This window comes from Vipera berus, assembly GCF_964194415.1.
Source record: "Vipera berus genome assembly, chromosome: 1".
Taxonomy (NCBI): Eukaryota; Metazoa; Chordata; class Lepidosauria; order Squamata; family Viperidae; genus Vipera; species Vipera berus.
In genome coordinates, this window is record NC_138202.1 from 85654840 (window position 1) to 85678295 (window position 23456).

A 23456-nucleotide genomic window follows, 5' to 3' on the forward strand; every position below is an offset into this window, starting at 1 on the left:
TAGACCCACCCCCCTACATATACATAACAAATAAGTATTAAATATTAAATACTGTCCATCTTAAATACATAACGGAAGAAGGAAGCTTGAGAGTTCACAAGGTTAATGCTGTATGGAATGAAACTATGGCTGAATCTGGATGTTCTACAGTGGATACCACGAAGCCTCCTCCCAGAAGGTAACAAGGAAAACAGGTCGTGAAGAGGATGTGTAGTGTCCCAGATAATCTTATGCACCCTGCTCAAGCAACGCTTCTGTGCTATGTCCTGGATGGAGGGAACTGCCAATGATCTTTTCGGCCATCCTCACCACACTCTGCACTGCCTTCCTGTCTGAAGCAGTGATGCTTCCAAACCAGACTGTGATGCTGTATGACAGGATGCTCTCGATCATTCCCCTGTAGAAAGTGGTCAGGACAGGGGAAGGAAGATGAGATTTTCTCATGCGATGCAGAAAATGCAGGCGCTGCTGTGTCTGCTTCACCAGTTTCTAACTGTTGAGCGACCAAGCCAGCCTACTTGTTAGCTGCACACCAAGGAATTTGATGCTGGTAACCATCTCCACAGGTGAATCATTTATGCACAGAGAAGTGTGGCTGTGCCTTCCTTTTCTGAAATTGACAATGATCTCTTTGGTTTTTCCAGTATTTAAAACTAGACTGTTTTCCTTACACCAGTTCACCAACCCCTCAATCTCCTTGCAGTAAGCTTCGACCTTGTCATCATGAATAAGGCACACTACTGTTATATCATCTGCGAACTTCACAATATGGCTGGTGGCAAACCTAGCACAACACTCATGGGTCAACAGGCTGAACAGCAGCGGAGTTAGGACGCAGCCCTGAGGAGAACCTGTGCTCAAGAAAATGGTATTAGAGGTATTTGTTCCAACTTGCACATATTGGGGCCTTTGGTAAGAAAATCAAGAATCCAGTTGCACAAAGGTGTTTAAGCCTAGAAGGCCGTTTGTCTACTAGATGATGGGGAATGATTGTGTTAAACGCCGAACTGAAGTCAACAAACAACAAACACACGTATTTCTTTCCTCTATGTGCTTCAAGCTCAGATGGAGAACGGAAGAAATAGCATCCTCCATAGAGCGATTTGGTCGGTAGGCAAACTGAAGCCCAAAGGCAAACAAAATGCAGAGATCTAGAGCACTAAGTGGCAAGAGCAATTGTGCTATTTCCCAAGGCTCATGTGACTTGAAGAATGCAGCCAGGCCTGGGGCAGTGCCAGCTTAGTCAATTCTGCTAAAGGCCTCAGGACTTTACCTCAGGTCCAGATTTGCACTGCTAAGTCCACTGGGCAGGAGACAGACAAGAGGAATAGCTGCAGCACCCCCAGAGTTTTAAGGGTATTGCTTTTTATCACATGTCTACAAGAGCACTGCAATGGCCATAACCTAGGGCCCACATCATAACTCTTGTCATTTAGCACCATCATAATTTCAAAGTCACTCAACAGTCATTAAAGAAGAATTATCTGTATTGTAAAATTGACCTGGCTATCAATTCATTCTTTTTCAGTTGGAGACATGAAATTTGTAATATTTTTCTGCATAATGCACAATTTTGTTTGAAAAGCCCTTTTGCAAATCCAGTTTTTCCAAAGAAAAATTTGGTAATCAATACCAGCAATACAGGGAAACCATTTTTTCCAGATGTCAATGCAATTGACCTCACACGTAGCATACTAAATTTGTGATGTGGTTTATGTCACTCGTATTGTTATGATGTCATTACAGAAATGATATAAATTAGGGTAAATTATATAAATCCCCATGATGTGATTTAATGGACGTTTCTAAATGACCAACTTTCTTCCCAATTAGTCCATTAACACAAATAAAAAATGTTGCAATAACAACCTAGTAAATACACCATTTAATACATTGATTATGGGCCATCAAATTGTTTCTGACTCTGGCCACGTAGGTAGATTTTCTTCGTAACAATCCGTCCCTAACCTGGTCTTTCGGGTCTTCTAACAGTGAACTTATTGCTACTATAACAGAGTCCATCCACCTTGCTGCTAGTCATCTCTTCAACTCTATCCTTCCATCTTTCTCAGCATCAGAGGGTTTTCCAAAGAAATTATGTGTTTGCACAATGTGGCCAGACTAGGATAATTTGAGTCTTTTGTGTCTTGATAGAGAACTCTTATTGGTTTGACGGTCCTTTTATTTCTTGACTGTCCATGGTATTCTCAGGAGCCTTCTCCAGCACCAAAGCTCCAAAGTATCAATACTCTTCCTATCATGTTTCTTCAAATTCCAACTTTGGTTTCCATAGACCAGACATGTCAAACACAAGGCCCGGGGGCCAGATCCGGCCCACAAAGTGGTTTCATGTGGCCCGTGAAGCCATCCTGGAAACAGTGAGGGAATGGCCCCCACTGCCCTGGCCCTGGCCCAGAGACCCTCCTTCTGCCAGAGACCCTCAGATCTCTCCCACTCCTGCCCAGGCCCCCACAGGCACCCTTGATGCGAACGATGTAGAGCTGGCCACGCCCACCCAGTAGGCCATACGCACTCTAGCCACGCCCACCCTGGACATACCCACCCAGCCCTCTGAGGGCAACTGCAATGCTGATGTGGCCCTCAATGAAACTGAGTTTGACACCCCTGCCATAGACAATCCCAGCGAATACCGTGGCTTGCACAATTCTTTGTAGATACAGAAACATTAAAACATTTTAATATCTTATCTAAGGCTTTTGTTCTACCAAGTTTTAATCTGTATTTCCTGACTGCTTGTTTCTTTACTGTTGACGGTTGATCTTAAAAGGCTATCCACCATTTCAATATCTTCACTATAAATTCTAAGGTTGGTTGTTCTACCTGTCATTAGTTTGGAATTAGTTTGGAAATCCTTTGCAATTTTAGCTATCACCATGTTGTCATCAGCATAAAACAAGTTACTAATGTTTCTTCCTATTTTTAAATCATGCTCATATTCTTCCAATCCAGCTGCCCTTAAAATTTATTTGGCAAATATATATTGAATAAATAAGGGGAAAGCAAAGCCTCGTCATGCAGAGTTGCCATCCTGGAGCCAGTTTGTTTCACCATATTCTGTCTATACAATGGCTTTCTGACCTATGTATAAGTTTCTCATGAGGGCAATAGCGTGCCTCGGGATTCCTATTCTTCTGACCACATTCTAGAGCTTGACGTGATTAACACAAACGGAAGACTTTCTACAGTATAATCAAAACAGCATACAATGACTTCTTTTTGATATTCTTTGGTTTTCTCACTTATCCACCATGCATCAGCAATAATATCTCAAGTTCCTTGGCCTTTTCTAAAGCAGCTTGAACATCTGGCATCTCTTCTTCTTTTGGGTGATCCTAAGCACTGTTTTGGTAGAATATAAAAGTAAAGATATTGTATGAAAATTTGCAGTCTGTTATGTCTCCTTTTTTGGTATTACCATAAAACCACAGGTACTGCAAATTATAAAGAATCAACCTAAATATTCTAAATGTTATCATTTAAAAATTATAAGAATAAAAATACTTGCATGTTGTCCCGCATACAGGTTTTTCCTTCCCTTCCAATAGATCCCACAAATGAATGGATGCCTGTTCATATTGTTCATTCAACCTTCAACAAAAAAATTAACAGAAATATAATGTTACCTCAAAAGTTTCATGTTGCAAAAAAAGTAATTAGATCACAATTACGATTCTGAATTATCTTGGCTTTATACTCAATCATATACCTTATGTTCATATCACGTTCAGGTTCAACCAGCTTGTAAAACTCGTCAAGTGTGGATAGTTCTGCTTCTGTTAATATAGATACCCCATTTGTTCCTTGTTTTAGGTCACTGCGCACTTCATCATCACCCAATTTGTCCAAAATATACTGCAATTCAAGTACTGTCTTTAAACGTTTTTGTTCAGCTTCTTCTCTCATTAGCTGTTCCCGTCGGGCTGTCTTCTTTATTGTTTTTTGAATCTGGTGAAAAATATGTTTGCTTAACAAGTGTTTGAAGTACTAAACAAGTTTAACAGATTCTACATACTAAAAATTCTAAGCTTCTTAACAGGAGAGAAATCCAATACTTAAAAATTATTTCAATTATTTTCAGTGTTTCCTGAAAAGTTTCTGAGGAGATAATGAATAGCTAAAAGCTTCATAAGATTTTCCTGCTCCCCACACTATTTAACTACATTTATTTCTTTAACAAATATATTTAACCACTCATTATAAACAAGGAATTCTAGTAAACAAGCAAAAATAAAACATACAACTACACAATTTCAACACAAACTAATCATTTCAAAAGAAACTGAACCAAGGCGCCTAAAAATTACATCAATGTATCAAACCACACTCACACTAGAGATCCATCAATATCCTGGGCCCACTGCTAGGGCGAAGAGCCAGATTTTCAATCTTCTGAAAAGCTAATAGAATCAGGATTGTTTAAATCTGGGGTGGGGGAATGGGAAGGAGGCTGTTCCACAGGATAGGCCTCAAGGTAGAGAAGGCCCATTTCCTGGAATCCATCCGGTGACAATTCTTCATCACCAGGAGTCCGAGCATGCCCACTCTACCACATCTAGAGCAGGCATGTCAAATTTTCGACGTCACCTGACGTCGCGTGACATATTGCGACTTTTTCCTCATTGCTGGCAATGGGGTGGGCGCGGTTTCAGGATGATGCATCTGACTCACGCCCCGGCAGTTTGACATGCCTGATCTAGAGGAATGGGCAGAAATCACTGGGAATAGGAAGTCTCATAAATAAACTGGTTCAAGGAGTTTTAAAAGTGACAATCAAGATTCCCCTTTTTAAGACATAACTAACTGCAGTCTTCTCCATACTATTGTGTTTACCCGCAAATAAGGCCCGGTCTTTTTTTTTTTTTTGCCTCCAAAAGAGGCACCAGGTTTTATTTGGGGGGGGGCATCTTTTCCACAGTCTCATCTCACAGCGACAGCACCAACAGCCCCGCCCAACTTCTTCTGTGGCTGAAGGAAATGCCTCTGCAGCTAAAAATGGAGCTCCGGCCTGCATTTCATCATCCGAGGCCTTTCGGAAAGACATCTGCAGCCGAGAACCAAGCTACGGATTGAATCTATAACTCAGTTCTTGGCTGCAAAGGCCTTTCCAGAAGGCCTCTGATGGTGAAATGCAGGCCTGGGGGTGCCAAAGTGGGTCGGTGAGGTGAGGCAGGTGCTGATTGCTGGGAGGCCTGGTTGCAACAGTAAGTGGGTACAGGGCGCATGGGGCAGCTCCACCCCCCTACCCCACCCTAGACTGATTTTTAGGTCTGCACCTTGCCCCCAAACTAGGGCTTATTTTGGGGGTAGGGCTTATATTAGGCCCACCACTCAAAATCAAGCTAGAGGTATGTCATACTTTCGGGAAAACACGGTAGCAGTTTTCTCCACTACTCCACCAGCACCTACTTTTTTCACCTTCCTTTTTTATGAAACATTTCAGTATCACACATCATAAATGAAATTAGAATTCTTGATTTTATATTTTCTACTGCACTTGTGAAATTACACATAATGTACTTTGTCCTCCTGCAGCTATCTTCAGTTTCTGAGAAATTTCTCTCTATGGTTAGATCACTGAACAAGGCACAATAGGGAATTGCTAGGTGGAGGAAATGATATGGAATGGGATCTTTCCACAGTTAATGTACTATCAGTTTTTTGAAAATTTCAATGTCAAAAACTGAGAGGTCAACAACAAACCTTAATGCCATATAACTTAAACCTAAAGCATCCCTATTAGTTACGTTTTTGCCCTTAGTTGAACATATGCACACAAAAGAGAGTTCACCATTTCTCTAGATCAGGGCTTTTCAACCAGTGGTAAAGGTACCACCTGTAGTACATTGGCACCTGGCAGGTGGAACGCAACCATCCTAGAAAAGCGGTCGTGGGGGAGGGGAATGAACTGGTGGCAGCACTGCACAAGCCTGAGCGAGAGATGGCTGGAGCTGCAGGGCTGTCAGAGCTCAGCTCAGTTTCAGTTAGGAACAGACCACTCCAAACTGAAGTAGAAACCTGCACATCATCAAAAACTATTTTGCACATTTAATAATACATAAGAATCTGGGACAAGATGTATTCAGATTTCATAAACACAAGAAAACTCACATAATAAAATTACACACATACATACAAACATCTACTAACATACATCTTAATTTTTCCACACCTAATCTATTCTGAACCATCTACTCTTTACTTACATCTTGACTTAGAGCCATGAAACTCCTCTGCAGTTCCTTGGCAAATTCCAGATTATTACTGACTTCCTGGTACTTTGACACAGCATCCTAAGGCAGAAAAGAAAATTGATTCGCTCTCTTTAAAAAAGTATAAAAACTTGAAGCTGCATTTCACATACCGTATTTTTCGGACCATAAGACGCACTTTTTTCCCCCAAAAGTGGGGGGGGGGAAATGAGGGTGCGTCTTATGGTCCGAAGGTGATCCGTATGGCCAGCCCCAACCTCTTCAAGTGGAGCACGAATCGGCACGTGCTGAGAAACGCCGATCTCACGCTCCTGCACTCTCCCTCGCTCGGTTTCAGCTTCCCTTGCTACAAGAGAAAGCAGGCTGAAACGGAGTGAGGGAGATTGCCAGGAATGCGAATCGGCTGATCTCGCGCTGCTACAATCTGCCTCGTTTCAGCCTGCTTTCTCTTGTAGCAAGGGAAGCTGAAACCGAGCGAGGGAGTTCGCAGGAGCGCGAGATCGGCCGATTCGCATTTCTGGCAATCTCCCTCACTCCGTTTCAGCTTGCTTTCTGCAAGAGAAAGCCGGGCTGCAGGGCCGCCTCCGCGGGTACTGCTCTAATGCAGAGAGGGAAGGACAAAGAGGGAGAGAGGGAGGGAGGGAGGGAGGGAGGGAGGGAGGGAGGGAAGGAAGGAAGGAAGGAAGGAAGGAAGGAAGGAAGGAAGGAAGGAAGGAAGGAAGGAAGGAAGGAAGGAAGGAACAATGGGAGAGGGAGGGAGAGAAAGAGAGAGAGAGAGAGAGAGAGAAAGAGAGGGAGAGAGAAGGAGAAAGAATTTTTTTTCTTGTTTTCCTGCTCTAAAAACTGGGTGCGTCTTATGGTCCGGTGCATCTTATGGTCCGAAAAATACAGTATGTTTCTATTAAGGTTTGGTTAGATCTGACAAATATTTCATTTTCTATAAATGTAGCAAAATACACTTTTTACAGAAAATGGTCAAAATATAAAGTTTTGAAAGGAAAGCAATTTCTTAAACTGGAAAAGTTCCTAGCAGCCCAGAATTCAAAATTTATTCCACTTTCACCAACCCCCAAAGTTATCATGTTCCTTAAATCTTCAAATAGATGAAGTGTGTCCAAAAATAAATCTCCAGCAACCAAAGGTGATTGATGGAAACTTTCAACTGATGCACTGGACCACCTTTATATTGCCAAACATCATTTGTTATCCAAAATCCTGATGCAGTACTAGTCTTTCACCTGTTTTTTTAAATACACACTGGCATTTGTCACAATATTAGGAAGAGCCTTCAAGATTCCTATTTCTTGAACACATTCAATCATGCAGTTTCTTCCCCTTAATTTGCAACATTTTTTGCCATTCAAGTAACAGAAATACAATGAAAAGCATGTATATGATGCTGAACACAATGGAGAAGCACAATTGTAAGGGCCAGTTATTCACAAGACTGCAGCAGCTAAAATAAAATGAGAGAATATGATCTAAAGTTTTAAAAATCTTTACAAAATTACAAGAAATTATCAAAATATTTACCAGCTGATCTTGGTTAAGGCGTTCTCCTCTGTTCATTCGATCTTGATAATCATCAAGTTTGCTCTGCAAACAAGAGAAAACTTTTACAATTAAAAATTGTAAGCAAGTTTAACAGAATTAGATGAAAATGTCTTACATCAGAAAATAAAGAGTAGTTTTCCATATCTTTCTATTTAAAAGGAGAAAGCACAAGAAATTATGTAAAAACTTAGAAGAAAGGCAAAATTAGTCAAGTATTACCCTACCTTTCTTAAGTGAACATTGCTACGCATTTACATTATTTCCATTACATATGGACTGTTTAATCTCTAAAAAGGAAAAAAAACAAGAAAAATAGTAAAAATAAATCATGCTAATTTATTTAGATGGACATTTGCAATGGGATTTCAGAGGTGGCTCCCCCAGCCCTGTGGAATAGACCAATTGAAATTTGGGATCCTTTAACCTTTCACATTAGCTCCTCTCACCCAGTCAAGTAGGGAAGGCATGTTGTGGACCCGTTCAATTAAAGCATTCCACCTGGCAGTGTCCAGGAAGAAAGCCTTCTCTGTTGTTGCCCCCACCCTTTGGAACATTCTCCCCCTAGAGAAAAGGCAGGCCCTCGCTCTCTTTTCCTTTTGAAAATATCTGAAGACGTGGCTCTGTCACCTCATTTGGGACTCACAAGAGGAGCACAACAGCCCTTCCCCTGCCTTTTAATTATTTTTTAGTGGATTCTTTACATTTTGTATTTTGTTTTTAACATTTTACTTGTACAATGCTCAAAATCCTTCTGTAAGGCAGATGGGCAGTTCCTAAATGTGATAAATAAATAAAAGATTGGAAGGTCTGGGTGGTTGCAAAGATATGACTCTTCGCCCAAAGGGAAGAAAAATAACCTTGAAAAAAGAAGGAAGAGCCATGATTAAGATAATAGTCGGAGCAGTCATTTGCAAAAGTGTATCAGACATGTCCCTCCCTAGTTCTATGAAAATAAAGAAAATAAGGGAAGGGAAGAAATGCATTTAGACTTGCAACATTCTGTTGCCATAAACTGGTAATAAAAGTAGTATTAATTTGCATCTTTTGTTTCCAAGTTTGGTCTATATTGGAAGACTGACAATGGGGGATGAGCCAGGAGGTTGACAGCAGGCTGGTCTGACACCTTGTAGTTGTTCTTTTATTATGATTTGGTAGGAGGAAAGATTAATATGAGCCATCTAGAATCACCATGTGAGATATAAGATGAATAAATGAATGAATAGATGCGGGCTGCTGTCTCATTCATATTTCTTCAAAGATTTTTCTGCCCAATTTTCAGATTCATCTTCCTCAATCTTTTCAACTAAAGCCAAACTCCAAGAAATAAGTATTCTTTGTGTAGAATTTTCCATGTTACAGAGGTATCAGCTATTCTTATTCTGTCAAATCCTTACTATATGGACATTAGCTAGATTTCAGATATACTGGCATCTTACAGAAGGATTTTTCAGGTTGTAATACATTATGATATTAACATATTTTTGACCTGCAAGTAAAATATAATCCTAGATGCAGATGCTATATAAGTTTAACTGCTTTTTGTAAGAGGTTTCGAACACTGTACATGTCAAAGGAAATTCTACATAATCTTGGTTGACCTATGCTGATTTATTGACTTTTTTCAAAGGAGAACCTAAACTTAAAAACAGGATGATTGCAAACTAAAGGCCATATTTGTCAATGGTTTGCTTATGTTCAGGTGACAGAAAGATTTAAACTGGATGAGAGTTCTGATTTTACAAATGAATAAACTGACTTTGAGATGAATTTGTGTACTAATAATGAACATATTATTGCTAAGATGTATACGTTTTCACTGAAAATGAGAACTGAAGATGAGTATGTCAAAGACTGTATGATCAAGTGAGCAAAAATATGTATATAATTGTGATCAATGGAAGAATATGTGGAGTAAAGGACTGAAATGTACCTTGAACAATAATTTGAATTACATTGAATTATAATTTGAAACAGAACATTTATAAAATGATGTACCTGTGACATAATACCTGATAACTAAAGCCAAAGGTTTTCCATTTTGGTTTGATAGATAAACAGGTTGAAAAAACCCAAAACTTTATGAAAAACAGCAGCAAGACTTCTGTATGCACAGTGAGGAAAGGATTTACAAATTTCTACAACGGAAAAATGTATTGAGAAGCTAAACAATTAGCAAAAAAAAGAAAAACTGACTACAGGTAGTCCCGAGATCAAACTTTCAATTGCTAAGCAAGGCAGTCAAATGAGTTTAGCTCCATTTTATGATCTTTCTTGCCACGGTTGTTAGGTGAATCATTGCAGCTAAGTTAGTAACACTGCTGCTAAGTGAATCTGGCTTCCCCATTGACTTTGCTTGTCAGAGATCACAAAAGTTGATCACACCACCCTGAGACACTGCAACCATTATAAATACATGCCAGTTGTATCAAAATTTTGATCATATAAATCAGGGGTGTCAAACTGCCGGCCCACAGGCCAGACGCGTCATTCGGAAGCCGCGCCCACCCCAATGCCAGCAATGGCGAAAAGGCTCCGATACATTGCATGATGTCACATGACGTCGCGAGTTTGACATGTCTGATATAAATACTGGAATGCTGCAATGGTTGTAAGGGTGAAAAAGTCATAAACCACTTTTTTTTAGTGCCATTGTAACTTCGAACAGCCACTAAACGAATGGTTAACTCCAGGATATACTGTGATTAAATAATAGGCCTTGTCCAACTTTGAAACTACTGTTGGACTTCTTGCTAGAGCCTAAAAGAAATGAATTTTTAATTTTGGGACTTGATAATTACAACTGTTTACTGTGTATTATTGTTGATTTTAGAGTAAGAGGTTAATCTATTTTATATCTGTATCTGTATGGAAGAAAACTGAAAGTTACTCTTTTCCCCCTTTTTACTTTTTCTTTTTGTAGTCCTGATTTTGTTTTTTCTTTAACCTTTTTTCCCCCCGAACCCCATTTTTTGTATTGTATCCTTTGACAAACTTAATAAAAAAGTAAAAAGGAAAAAAAGAAAATTTTGCTAACCTTAAGGGGATTTTCATCCTTTCTGCACAAGTGTATTCTCAAGAATTTTTCATAGGCTTAGAATTAGCACACTGTAGATTACTTTTTCTTATTTGTTGACCTAAGCAATACTGTAATCAGATACATTATAGCACTAGATTGTGGCAAATGTTTCACTGTACAGCACCAATATATTTTCTCCTTCCATTCTTTAAATCAAACTGTTGCTCTCGCATCATAAAACTGAAGTAACAGATAGCAACACATCTGCTTAACTAGTCTACATGCATTCCAGCATTCAACACAATTGCCAGTTCTTAAGCTACAGATCGTGGGTTAGCAAGTATTCAAATTTACGATGGACTTATGTGAGAGCTACTTATGAAGTTTTGACAGTTGCCCTACCCGCTTGTCACACAATCAAACTTCAGGAGGTAGGCAACTGGTCCATATTTACTACCGCTTTTAATGTCCTATGTTCACATGATCACATTTTATGACAAATTTTGCTAAAAACCATCAATTACTTCCAATTTACAGCAGAATTGCACACATAGCAAGTATGAGCAAATATTAATGAGCAGATATTTGCTTGACAACTACTGAAAGAATATCATAAAATTGGATCAGTCACACAACCAACCTGTTTTATGACCATCAAAACCTATGTCAATCAGGGGCAGGCTCCATTACGGTTATAAATCAAGGACTACCTTTATATTATTCTGTATTTTATTGTTAATTGCTACTTAAATAATTTTATAATGGTAGAATATTTTAAAGCTGCAACAAACTTTTAGTTATTTTTTATCCTGCCTTTAATATTTATGCAAATAACTCAAACATCATCATCATCATCATCATCATCATCATCATAATTTTATTTGTATACCGCCCTTCTCCCGAAGGACTCAGGGCGGTGAACAGGGCAAACATATAAAAGTACAGGAATACAAAAACTAAAAAAGAATTAAACAAGATGCCCAAGTTACAACAGTAGATTAAAATACATTTAAAATAGCAATAAAACCTAAACCCATCCCCCATCAGGCCAGGCCGGCTTGTTCGAACAAATAAGTCGTCAGATCGCGTCGGAAGGAGTGAAGGCCGGGCGCCATCCGGAGCTCAACCGGCAAATGATTCTATAAATCCGGGGCGCCCACAGAGAAGGACCTCCCCCTGGGGGCCACCAGACGACATTCTCTGACCGGTGGCACCCTGAGGAGGCCCTCTCTGTGGGAACGCACAGGGCGGAGGGAAGTTGACGCCGGCAGCAGGTGATCCCTAAGGTACTCCGGACCCATGCCATGTAGGGCTTTGAAAACCATTACCAGAACCTTGAATCTCACCCGGAAGACAACTGGGAGCCAATGCAGCTCACGGAGCAGAGGTGTAACATGGGAGTATCGGGAGACTCCCAACACAACTCTCGCGGCTGCATTCTGCACCAGCTGGAGCCTCCGAGTGGTCCTCAAGGGCAGCCCCATGTAGAGAGCATTGCAGTAGTCTAAACGAGAGGTCACGAGCACATGAGTGACCGTACGCAGGGCATCCCGGTCTAGATAGGGCCGCAACTGGCGCACCAGGCGAACCTGGGCGAAGGCCCCCCTAGTCACAGCTATTATGTGGTCTTCCAAACAAAGCTGTGAATCTAGGAGGACTCCCAAGTTGCGAGCCCTATCTACAGGGGGTAATAGTTCACCCCACATAGCAAGAGGTGGAATGTTCTGAATATCCCGAGATGCCGGTACGCACAGCCACTCAGTCTTGTCAGGGTTGAGTTGAAGCCTGTTCCTCCCCATCCAGACCCGAACCGCTTCCAGGCAACGGGACATCACGTCGAGGGCATCACTGGGGTGGTTTGGGGTCGAAATAAAAAGCTGGGTATCATCAGCATACTGATGATACCCAACTCCAAAACCACGAATGATCTCACCCAGTGGTTTCATGTAGATGTTGAACAGGAGAGGCGAGAGGACCGACCCCTGAGGAACTCCACAAGCAAGAGGCCTCGAGGTCGACCTCTGCCCCCCTGCCAACACCGACTGCGAACGTCCCAGGAGATAGGAGGAGAACCACTGAAGAACCGTGCCTCCCACTCCCAATCCCCTGAGACGCCGCAGCAGGATACCATGGTCGATGGTATCGAAACCCGCTGGGGACAGAGGAATATCCCCTGTCCCGGGGCCTCCAGAGATCATTCACCAGAGCGACCAATGCCGTCTCTGTGCTGTACCCGGGTCTGAAACCCGATTGGTACGGGTCTAGATAATCCGCTTCATCCAGAACCAGAGGGAGCTGATGCGCCACCACCACCGCAAGAAAGCGAAGGTTGGAGACCGGACGAAAGTTATTTAACACAGCTGGGTCCAAGGCAGGCTTCTTGAGGTCTCACCACCGCCTCCTTCAAGACGGCGGGGAAACTACCCTCACTCAAAGATGCAGATATAACCCCCTGGAGCCAGCCTCGTGTCCCCTCCCGAGCCGCATAAACCAGCCAGGAAGGGCACGGGTCCAATAAACATGTGGTAGAGCTCAACCTCCCCATAATCCTGTCCACTTCCTCCGGAGTCACAGGATCAAACTCCTCCCAGATAACATCGACAAGACCACCCGTGTCCTGATCGTCAGACTCTGCCCAGTCGGATTCCAAACTGGTCCGAATCCGAGCAATTTTGTCCGACAGATGTTGACTAAACTCCTCGGCATGACCCTGCAAGGGTTCTTCCCTCACCTCCTGAGGTTATCTGCGGACGCGGTTATCTGCGGACGCGATAAGGGTAGTGAAGTGATTAGACCTCGCCGCCCTTATCGCTGTGAGATAAGACCTAATACAAGTTCTTAGTCGCAATCGGTCGGATTCAGATCGGCTGGATCTCCAACAGCTCTCTAGGCCCCGTCTCCGACGCTTCATCTCCCAGAGCTCCGCGGAAAACCATGGAGCCCGCTGGGATCTGCACCAGGTCAGGGGCCGCAAGGGTACAACTCGGTCAAGTGCCTCCGTGGCTGCCCTTTCCCAGGCTTCCACTAAGGCATCCACCGAGTTGTGAGCAAAGGAGGCAGGTGGGGACCCCAGCGCTGCCTGGAACTTCTCAGGGTCCATTAAGCGCCTGGGGCGGAACCATCTAGTTGGATCCGCACACCCACGACGGGGAGTGGCAAAACAGAAGACCAGCCGCAGGAAATGATGATCGGTCCATGACAGAGGCATAACAATTGGGGAGCCCCCACCAAGATCATCTAACCACCGTCCAGATAGAAAAACCAAGTCAAGGGTGTGGCCTCCCACATGAGTCGGTCCATGAATTATTTGCATCAGGTCCATGGCCGTCATGGAAGCCATGAACTCCCGAGCTAACTCAGATGATCCTCCAAGGGATGGTAGATTGAAGTCACCCAAAACCATAAGTTTGGGGAACTCAATCACCAACCCCGAGAGGATATCGAGAAGCTCAGGCAGGGCTGCTGCTGCGCGACTAGGCGAAAGGTACACCAGCAGCAAGCCCAACTGTGCCCTAGGACCACATCTCAGGAGGAGAGACTCACACCCGACTATCTGGAGAACGGTGGCCTCCCGCGGACACAAGGTCTCCCTCATAACTACCGCCACTCCCCCGCCCCTACCCTGAGCCCGAGGCTGGTGTAGCACCCGGAAACCTGGTGGGCAAAGACCAACCAGAGGGATACCACCCTCTGGGCCCAACCAAGTCTCCGTGATGCAAGCCAGGTCCGCATGCTCACCCTCAACCAGATCCCGGACGAGAGGAGCCTTATTAACAACGGACCTGGCGTTCAAGTACACCAGCCGGAGCTCAGGTGGCTGCACATCCTCGCTCCCGGAACCTCAGGGCGAAAGCAGAGGGTCGGAGCGCCTCACCGCTTGTAAATAGCGGAGATGCCCTCCCGGATGTCGATACGGCCCTCTGTTCGTACACCTGCTGCCATTCCCTAACGTCGTGGGAATAGGTAGTCCCACGACCCACTCCAGAGCTCCGGAGGCAACCGACCCCCGCTCCTCCCCTACGCGATCAATCCCAGACCTGGCCCTCCCCCTTAACCCCGTAAAATTTTTTGCTAAAAAACAGATCAGGGGTCTCTTCCTAACAATAAACCGGAGACCCCAATCCATACCTGACCATCTCTCAGGGTCCCAACAATTGGGCCCGTCATCAAGAGGAAAGGTAAAAAAGAAGGTGGGATGCACCCAGGAGGGGGGAGTACCCCTGAGGGCGTATAAGTCCGTGCCAGAATAATGTAAGCGTGCCATGACTGGCCATGTGAGTTCGGGAAGTGGCAGTCAGATGTTGAAAGATGATGTCATATCAGGAGGAGTATATGAGTCTAAAACCGCCAGTCCAGCACAACTCTCACTTGTGCTGGGTACCCCAGAAACAGTCAGCAGTCGATCTCTCACCCCAACCTCGAGGCTGATCTGGGAGGCAGATGGAAACCCCATCCAGGGAGAAAGAACATACCCTCACGGATCTCTCACATCCGGAGAGGTTGTAGATGAAAAGAAACTGAGCCGCCCTCTCACAGCGACTCTTCACCCCGGGTCCTCCTGAGTCTATGGGGGACAGGAGAAACAGCATGCAAGAGTCCAACTCCATATGGGTGATAGGCAAGCCCAGCCCAACTTGGAAGCCGTAACTCCAGGCCATGATTGAAAGCTGCCTCAGATCTCTTAAGGCAGCAGATCTTAATCAACATAGGAGACCAACACCGTCCTGATCTTCTCCTCGGTGATCTCCAGTGCCTGCTTTAACCAGTGGGGGGTAGATAGCAGCAGGTAGCAGATAGGAGCAAGCGAGGAGTCGATAGAAATATCCCAGCTCCTCCAGCAGCATTCACCCATGCCGCGGTTTCTCCGGTTAATCTAGCCATTCGGAGCCGTGGTTCTATCTGCCCCAAAACACGGGCGTTTCAAGCCATGACTCCTCCGGCAACATTCACTTAAGCTACAGTTCATCCGGTTCCTCCAGCCATTACAAGCCGTTTCTGGTTAAGTTCAAACAAATACAAGCAATTCAAGCCGCGGCTCTTTCTGCCCCGAAAATCAGCTGATCGGGCGTTTCAAGCCGCGGCATTTCAAAACGGCCACAATCTCCCGGCAAGACCTCCTCCGCAGTTCCTCCAGTCATTACAAGACAGTTCTGGTCAAATTCAGGCCGTTTCGGTCTAATTCAGACAGATGCAAGCAGGTTCAAGCCGCGGCTCTTTCCGCCCGAAAATCAGCTGATCGGGCGTTTCAAGACGCGGCGTTTCAAAACGGCCACGATCTCCCGGCCAGACCTCCAGCTGCCTCTCGCCGATATGGAGGGCACCGACACCCCAAAAAACAGGGATGACAAGGCAGTCTGATCATCCAGCCCTAACATGGAAGCATTATGCACTCCAAGGGCGCCCCCAAGACCACCAAACCACACCAAACTCACGGAGCTCACGGAGCTCAGCTCAACACGTCCGCCATCTTAGTTAAATATATCCAATACACCTTCTTCCTCCTATTTCCAATACACCTTCTTCCTCCTATTTTCTCCACAACAACCCTGTAAAGTGAATTGAGTTGAGAGAGACTGACTGGCCCAAGGTCAACTATTGGATAAAATATATGAATATTCTGTCATCCATAATTACTCCAAAACTTATTTTCCCTCATTTCTATGTTTATTAATTTATATAATTGTATGCATTTAGATAAATGTAACAGCAATTAATTTTTCACAGAATTTAATTTCAAAAAGTTAAAAGCCTTCAAATTATGTACCCACCCATCCCCAAAATGTAGGAATTTCCCAATAAAAATATCAAATACTAACATCTAGATGAAAAATTCTAAGATGCTTGGAATTTTTTATTCATGTATTTTAAGACTATTACTAGAAGTGTGTGAAACAATCTAAACCAGACATGTCAAACTCGCGACGTCACGTGACATCATGCAACGTATTGGAACTTTTCCCCATTGCAGGCAATGGGGTGGGCATGGTTTCCTCGGGAAGTGTCCGGCCTGCGGGCCGGCAGATTAACACCCCGGATCTAAACTGACAATGTTCCCATGTTGTTTTGTATAATTAAAAATCAGAGCACCAGTAAAGTTTGAATGACATTGTTTCCCGACACATCAGAACAGGTTGTTTTAAATTGAAAACAACCCATATGAGAGTATTTTGAGTACTCAAACATTTCAAATGTGGAAACTTTTGTACCACTCTTGAAATAATTGTTCCTTAAGACTTATTAGAATAAATATATTTCCCAACCCATGTTTAATAGATTGCAATGGATGACTGCAACTGAAAAGAGGTGTTTTATTAATTTATTCTACTTTATACTTTCATATCATAAGGACACATGATGGTATATAATTAAAATCAGAAAACAAAATACAAATTCATAAAATACAGTATGAAAAAGACAGAAAAAAATTAACTGCAAAGCTAACACTGCTATTAAAATTAATAGTTTTAAGAACCCAAAGACTGCATATCAATCTCCAAATATCCTTCTGAACAAGATTTTGATAGCTTTTCTGAAGTTTAGGGGTGAGAATGCCATCTAGATCTCTAGTTAGCACTACTACTGAGAAACAAACATTTCTTCCTCTTCTCCCTACTCTATATTACAGAACTGTAGCCTATAGTGTGATTTGAACTTCATCCAAGTTCTATCAAAACACAGATTAGGGTTTAACAAACACCACCCAAGCAACGCACTGTGACCTGTCTTCACTAAACCTACTGAGCAAATATTAACAATGTGAAGTACAGTATATGAAACTTTAGATTTAATAATTGAGGACCCTCCTTTAGCAGTTATCACTTCATGTTTCCTGTAGATATTTTGGCCCATGTCCCCTGTACAAAATGGCTTAAACCTCCTGCTATGTTAGGACTGTTTTTCATATAAATTGCTCACTTCAGATCATGGCATATTTCACCTGGGCCATGGCTTTGACTTAAGCATCCCAAAATGCTTGTTTTACTCCAGCACTTATGTTGTAGATTTACTTGTGTGATTAGGGCTTTTTTAAGTTGCATTATGCATGTTGTTTAAGCTTTAGCTCATAGACAGAGACTAAGATTTTTTTCTGTAGAATTTGGTATAATCCAGAATCCATTATTGCCTTAATGACTGCAATTTGTCCAGTCATGATATTCCATGTCACGTTTCATAATGGAATTAGTTTCTTTCAGTGGAATAAATTATTTCTTTTTAACTACCAGAAAGATCAACCTTTATCCAGTAGTCTACTGAATCATCCGGGCGGTCCTTGGTGAATCTGAGATGGACAGCAAAGAGCTTTCCTGAACACAAAGGTTTTATTTTTGGTATCTTTCCATGCATGCTATTCTTGTTCAAAATTTTCCTTATTTATGCTGAAATGACAAGAATGGCCTTCAGATTGTTTATGGTCTCCTTGTGTTCTCTGTGACCTACTGGGCAACCATACACGTTATTATTGGGAAAATTTGAACTATTACTGGAAAGAATGATTTGTACATTTCAGACAATGCTGACCAGCCGCACACGCCTCAACAACTCTTAAGATATGCAGAAATGTCTTTTGATTGAGACATGATTCATTCTACAAAATTATGTTACGAAGCACACTATTTTTAATAATGAAAGACCCATAAATTTAGGGAGATAATTTTCCAGGGCTTTCCATATTATATCACATATAAAGAATCTAACTAATTTCTGCATGATAATTTGCATTTACCTAACACAACCCTAGGAATACTGAAGAGTTATCCAAGTAAACTGGCTACAATGTATATACTTGAAGAAACATCTCCAATAAAAACATTAACTGTGGCTTTAAGACAAGTATAACTATAATGCAATATTAATTTTATAGGTATTGATTTGACTGCACAAGGAAATTATGTGCAAAATTATTTTATCCAAGTTTTGTATTTATCATCTCATTTTCCAGAAAATACTTAAGATTATAACTTTACTATTTTCTGTTTCTTTAAAATAGTACTTCTTACCCAGTGGAAGGAAGGTTTACATATACCAAATCTCAACCAGGGATAAGAATTTACCCACGCAGGAGAACTTTGTGGGCCACTGAGTACTGGATGCATTGCTTTGTAAAAACCAGAAGCTCAGAACTAAAATCTCAACAACTAGATTTTTATAAGGACATTTTACTTTGGGGTTAAATAGATTCATTTTTTTAATCTATGCAAGGTTATACTGGGGATACCCTATCCAGAGATCTCAACATACACGCAGAAATGTATTCCTAGAGTTTTTTAACAGACCTCTACAGATAAATTCTGCTCTACTGCTGGCAAGTTTAATTTGAGGAAGTTATTGAACAGAAACTGATAGAACAAATCTATCTTTTGTTCAGTTTCATCACTGGCATTTCCAGATCAAAGTTAATGCACAATCTATTTAATGACATTATGAGTGCAGTCATGTGGTCTTACCATTTAAAACTTTTTTAAAAATATTTTTGGTATCATTTCAGGACTCATATTTTATCATTACATCATACTGTATGCTGAGACAGGATATTCTTGAAAATGGATTACTGTGGAGATTAAAAATTCTAATATTATGACTACTACATATAGCAATGTCAGATCCCTTTGGTTCTGCCCAAATGTAAATGAGCCACAGTTTAAGCTAAATACAGGCAATCTGACACACTTTAGTTAAGCCTTCATTAACCTGGTAATATAATTTGCAAAATCCCCCACCTAGATGACATTCCAGCCTTTTTGAAGCCCTAGAGAAGGCTATTCAACATGTTCTGGATTACTAACATTAGACCCACGTGTTATGTTCAAAGATATAATCTGAAGGACACCAGATAGCCTACACAATTATACTTAGCATTGTAAGAACAAACTTTTTATAACTTGCCATGCTCTTGGTAGACTCCATTCCTCAAACAAAAAAACCATTTGTGGACTGCAAATTTCTGCTTCACTACTACTGTTATAAGAACATACATGAGATATAAAATATTATTTGAATTTGGCTTATTTTTATTACAATTGTGATTTTGAAATCTGCCTTGGTTCAAATGACCCAGTAAATTGTGATTAATCAAAAATAGAAGCAAAATCTGGATCACCGCACAGATTAGATGCTATGTTTGTCTTAGTATAATTTAACATTACATTCAAACCTGTGCTTTCGTAATTGCGATGTTTGCTGGAATGCTTAAAAATCTTTCAGTATTAAGCCCCGGGGGAAAATAGATACCTTAATTTCAAAATCAGCAGTATTTTTACAAACTGCTTAACTATGGTATCAACCAGAATATTGCAATCTAAAATTTTAATACCCTAGCAGTTATAGTATGTTTTACATATTGCAACAAAATTTCCTTTACAAATGCTAAATCACAAACTAAATTTCTTAAATCAAGTAGAGAAGCATTAGAATTTTATAACACTTTGGGCTTGATTCTGAAAAGGATACCTCAACATAAAAGCAACATTAGTAGCTGTGTGATCCAAGGAAGATCCACCTGCTTCAATGAGTTACTAACATGGGCCACATTTGTGCTTCAAAGCAATTTTATTGAAATGAATTCAAGGCCATGATAAATTTATTAAGACGTTTAAAGTACAGCAGCAGTCTTCCATAGTGTACTAAACTTTAATCTTATTGCAAAAGTAGGAAAAAACAGCACCAAAGTTATGATCTTGGAAAATGGCAGAATTGATACAAAGATTAGAAAAGTGAGTTTTAGAAAATTGAGGACCTGCATAAACTGAGTCTAAATAACTTCCTAACATATGAATATCTTATTCGCTAATTCAAAAAATTAGTGAATTACATCAGTGAATTAAACATTTTCACATTTACTGGACTTACAGGCAACGTTCAATATAAAAATCTAAGGGTTATTTAATAATGTGTTCCCATGCACTTTAGATGAAAGCAAGCCTTGCTCAAACAAGTATTTAATACATAAACATAAAAGATGTATGTTTTTTCAATGAGTTGAATGTTTAAAGAAGTTGATTCATTACACTCCCCATAATACAGCAAGCTAAGAAGCACCCTGCTGCTTCTCTTCCAGCTATCTTTTCACATTTCCGTATCATTCAGAAACAGCTGGCAAGATAGTTAAACTAATTGTACACTGTTCTTTTGATTGTGATCACTAACAGTTTAATGCACATTTGCACAGACTGTTGTTTTTCTATATAGAGGTAGAAGCATTTAGCAAACAGCTCCCATTCAAAGTATTTCAACCAGCAGAAACTGTGGAAGTTGAATTTTGTTCCTTCCCCTCCTCTCACCATTGTGTCAATACCACTTCATTCCCTGCTCCATGGGATCTTTATTCTTTGGAATAAAGGAAGAGAATCAAGACAGGTATTTCCTTCTCTTTAGGTATACTGACCTTGCCCCCATCCCCTTCAGAGTAATGTCCGTAGAGATTGGGGGGATAATCGGTGTAGTTAGTACATTATTACATCAGGATCGCGGCAAGTTGGGATATACAGTGAGAACACCTTTTCACTGTTACCAGTTCTTGTAAGAGTAGTCAATATGTCAAATTTAAAGCAAAGATTCATAGAGCATGGGTTATTTATAAAAAGTTTGCTCCAATAAATACTGACATTTAAGAGCAAATCTCATCCTCTAGTATTGGTGGAAACGTAGGGCCTTAGTGTTGACAAAGAACGCAGGGCACGTCACACCGCTAAACCTAAGATAACATATATCGCTGCTCTTTTAAGATATCACGGTTCTTCTTTTCGCTAAGTCCAGATGTGGCCCACCACTGTTCGGCGATAACTTTTTTTTTTTAAAAAGAAGCGTTTAATAAACGTGCCGAAAGTTTCAACACTTCCTTTTACAGGAGCGTTTCTTCACCACCACCACCTCCCCGCAAATCTCCCTTGGGCCGAGAGAAGAGAGACCATGTTTTCACCCCACGTCCGCTTCTCCACACGGGAGGAAGGACCAAGTAAAATGGGGGAGAAGGAACGGGGGGGGCGCGCGTGCACCCACACGGACAGCGAGGGCTGCGCGAGTCGGGCGGGCAGGCGGGCAAACAAACAGCCGGGCCTTTGTGCAGCAGCCTTTTTTTTTTTCCTTCACACAATGAGGCTCCCTCCCCGGGAAGCCTCGCTGCCTCTCGCCGCCGCCATGTTGGGTCCGGGCCGGCTCCATGTGCAAGAAGAGAGAGAGAGAGAGAGAGAGAGGGAAGGGCACGAAGCAATAAGGGCGAGAGCTCAAGTCTCCGGGTAGCCTCCGGGTGGAATCGGGAAGGGAAGGCGACGGGAAGAAAAGGCAGCCCTGGAGGCCAAAGGGACAAGGGGAAAACGAAACCTGACGAAAAGCCGCCTCTCCGCCCCTCCGCCTAGAAACAAAAGAGCAGGCGGGGAAGCGCAAGGAAAGGGAAAGTGTTCTAAGAATCACCTCAGCTGCCGCCACTTCGCCCCAATCAGCCTGAATTCCCACCCTCGCAACTCCCGAGAAAGAGGGAGGGAGGGAGGGAGGGAGGGGGCGAGAGATACCCTGCCTTCCGTACCTTTTTCTTCTCCAAATTGCGCAGCTTCTTATCGATGACACCCAAAATCTGCTTCATGGCCTCCGTCTGCACCGAACTCGTACTGCCGCCACCAGAAACCGCTGCCTGAGAAGAAGAAGAAGCCGCCGCTACCGTCGCCTCGTTGCCCGCTTTACTGCCGCTGCTCGCCATCGCGCTGCTGGTGGCCGAGGGCATCGCTTACTGAAGAGAGAAAAAACGCGTTACGGGATTCGGAGGGAGGAAGCGAGAAAAAGGAAGCCGCGCAGACGAGCCGACGGGACGGCAGAGGGGACAGACTGCGGGGGGGGGGAGGGAGAGACGGAAAACGCGTCCCACCGGAACGCCTTTCAGTCTTCCAATACCTCCTTTTTCTCACGTCCCACCCCACCCCCACCCCGCCTGCATTCTCTCTCCCCGCCCGCGCGCGCCCAGTTCCGATCCAGACCGCACCTGTCAGCGCGCGCCCAACGATCCTAGGCAACCCGATTGATCTTTAAAGGTCCGACCGCCAACAGCACGGGCGCGTGCTCGGCACCCACGTGATTGACAACGCGCGGACATCCCACGCTTCAATTTCCCCCCCCCGCCGCCGCCGCCACCGCGATCAACGGTCTTCCCAGAACCGCTCTTCTTTTACTTCTTTCCCTCCCCGCCTCACCGTGAGAGATGCGCGCGCCCGCGTGCGAGTGTGAAGAAATGGAAGATGGGAAGGCACCAGGAAAAGACTCGGTGAACTCTAGGCAGGGGAACGGGGGGGGCCTCTGTCCGCGCGAATCCGGTCCCTTGTACCGCTCCCTCTGCACCGAGTTACGGGAGGGAAAGGAAAAGACCAAGAGAAGGCCGCGAGGGCGCGCGCGCGCGAGGGCGGGACCGGCAGGGCGCGAGCGGTGGAGGGGGGTCCTCATTTGATAGAGCTGGCGTTAACGAATGCCGGAATCGCAGGGGGCGCTTCATCAAGCTAACCTCGTGCAAAGCTTTCTGAGCGTGCCTTCGTAAGAGCCTCAGTTTTAGGGCGCCGATTTTTCAGGCGCCGAGGCCACCTACACCTTCAGCGCCGTGGTTAAGAAGGAGTGGCTTAAGGCGGCGTCCGAGATTCCGGGAGGTGGGACTGTTCTGAGCCAAGCCGAAATTGCTCTTT

At 43.0% G+C, this 23456-nt stretch overlaps 1 protein-coding gene across 6 annotated transcripts in view; it reads right to left on the reverse strand.

Annotated features, from left to right (window-relative positions):
- Positions 1-23193, reverse strand: part of CAPRIN1 (cell cycle associated protein 1) — a 42448-nt gene extending 19255 nt beyond the window's left edge. For 5 of the 6 annotated variants that reach the window (XR_014024469.1, XR_014024470.1, XR_014024471.1 and 2 more), the window contains exons 1-6: positions 22977-23193; positions 22319-22519; positions 7764-7826; positions 6225-6311; positions 3728-3966; positions 3527-3609 (exon numbers count right to left, since the gene is read on the reverse strand). Coding sequence is in view for 3 of the 6 variants with exons in the window: in XM_081312631.1 (XP_081168757.1) it covers positions 3527-3609; positions 3728-3966; positions 6225-6311; positions 7764-7826; positions 22319-22513 (667 nt within the window). In the remaining 3 variants the exon portion in view is untranslated. Of the gene's footprint in view, positions 1-3526; positions 3610-3727; positions 3967-6224; positions 6312-7763; positions 7827-22318; positions 22520-22768; positions 22908-22976 lie in introns of those variants that run through there. The other variant, XM_081312630.1, reaches the window with a different exon arrangement.
- Positions 23194-23456: the final 263 nt, after the last annotated feature.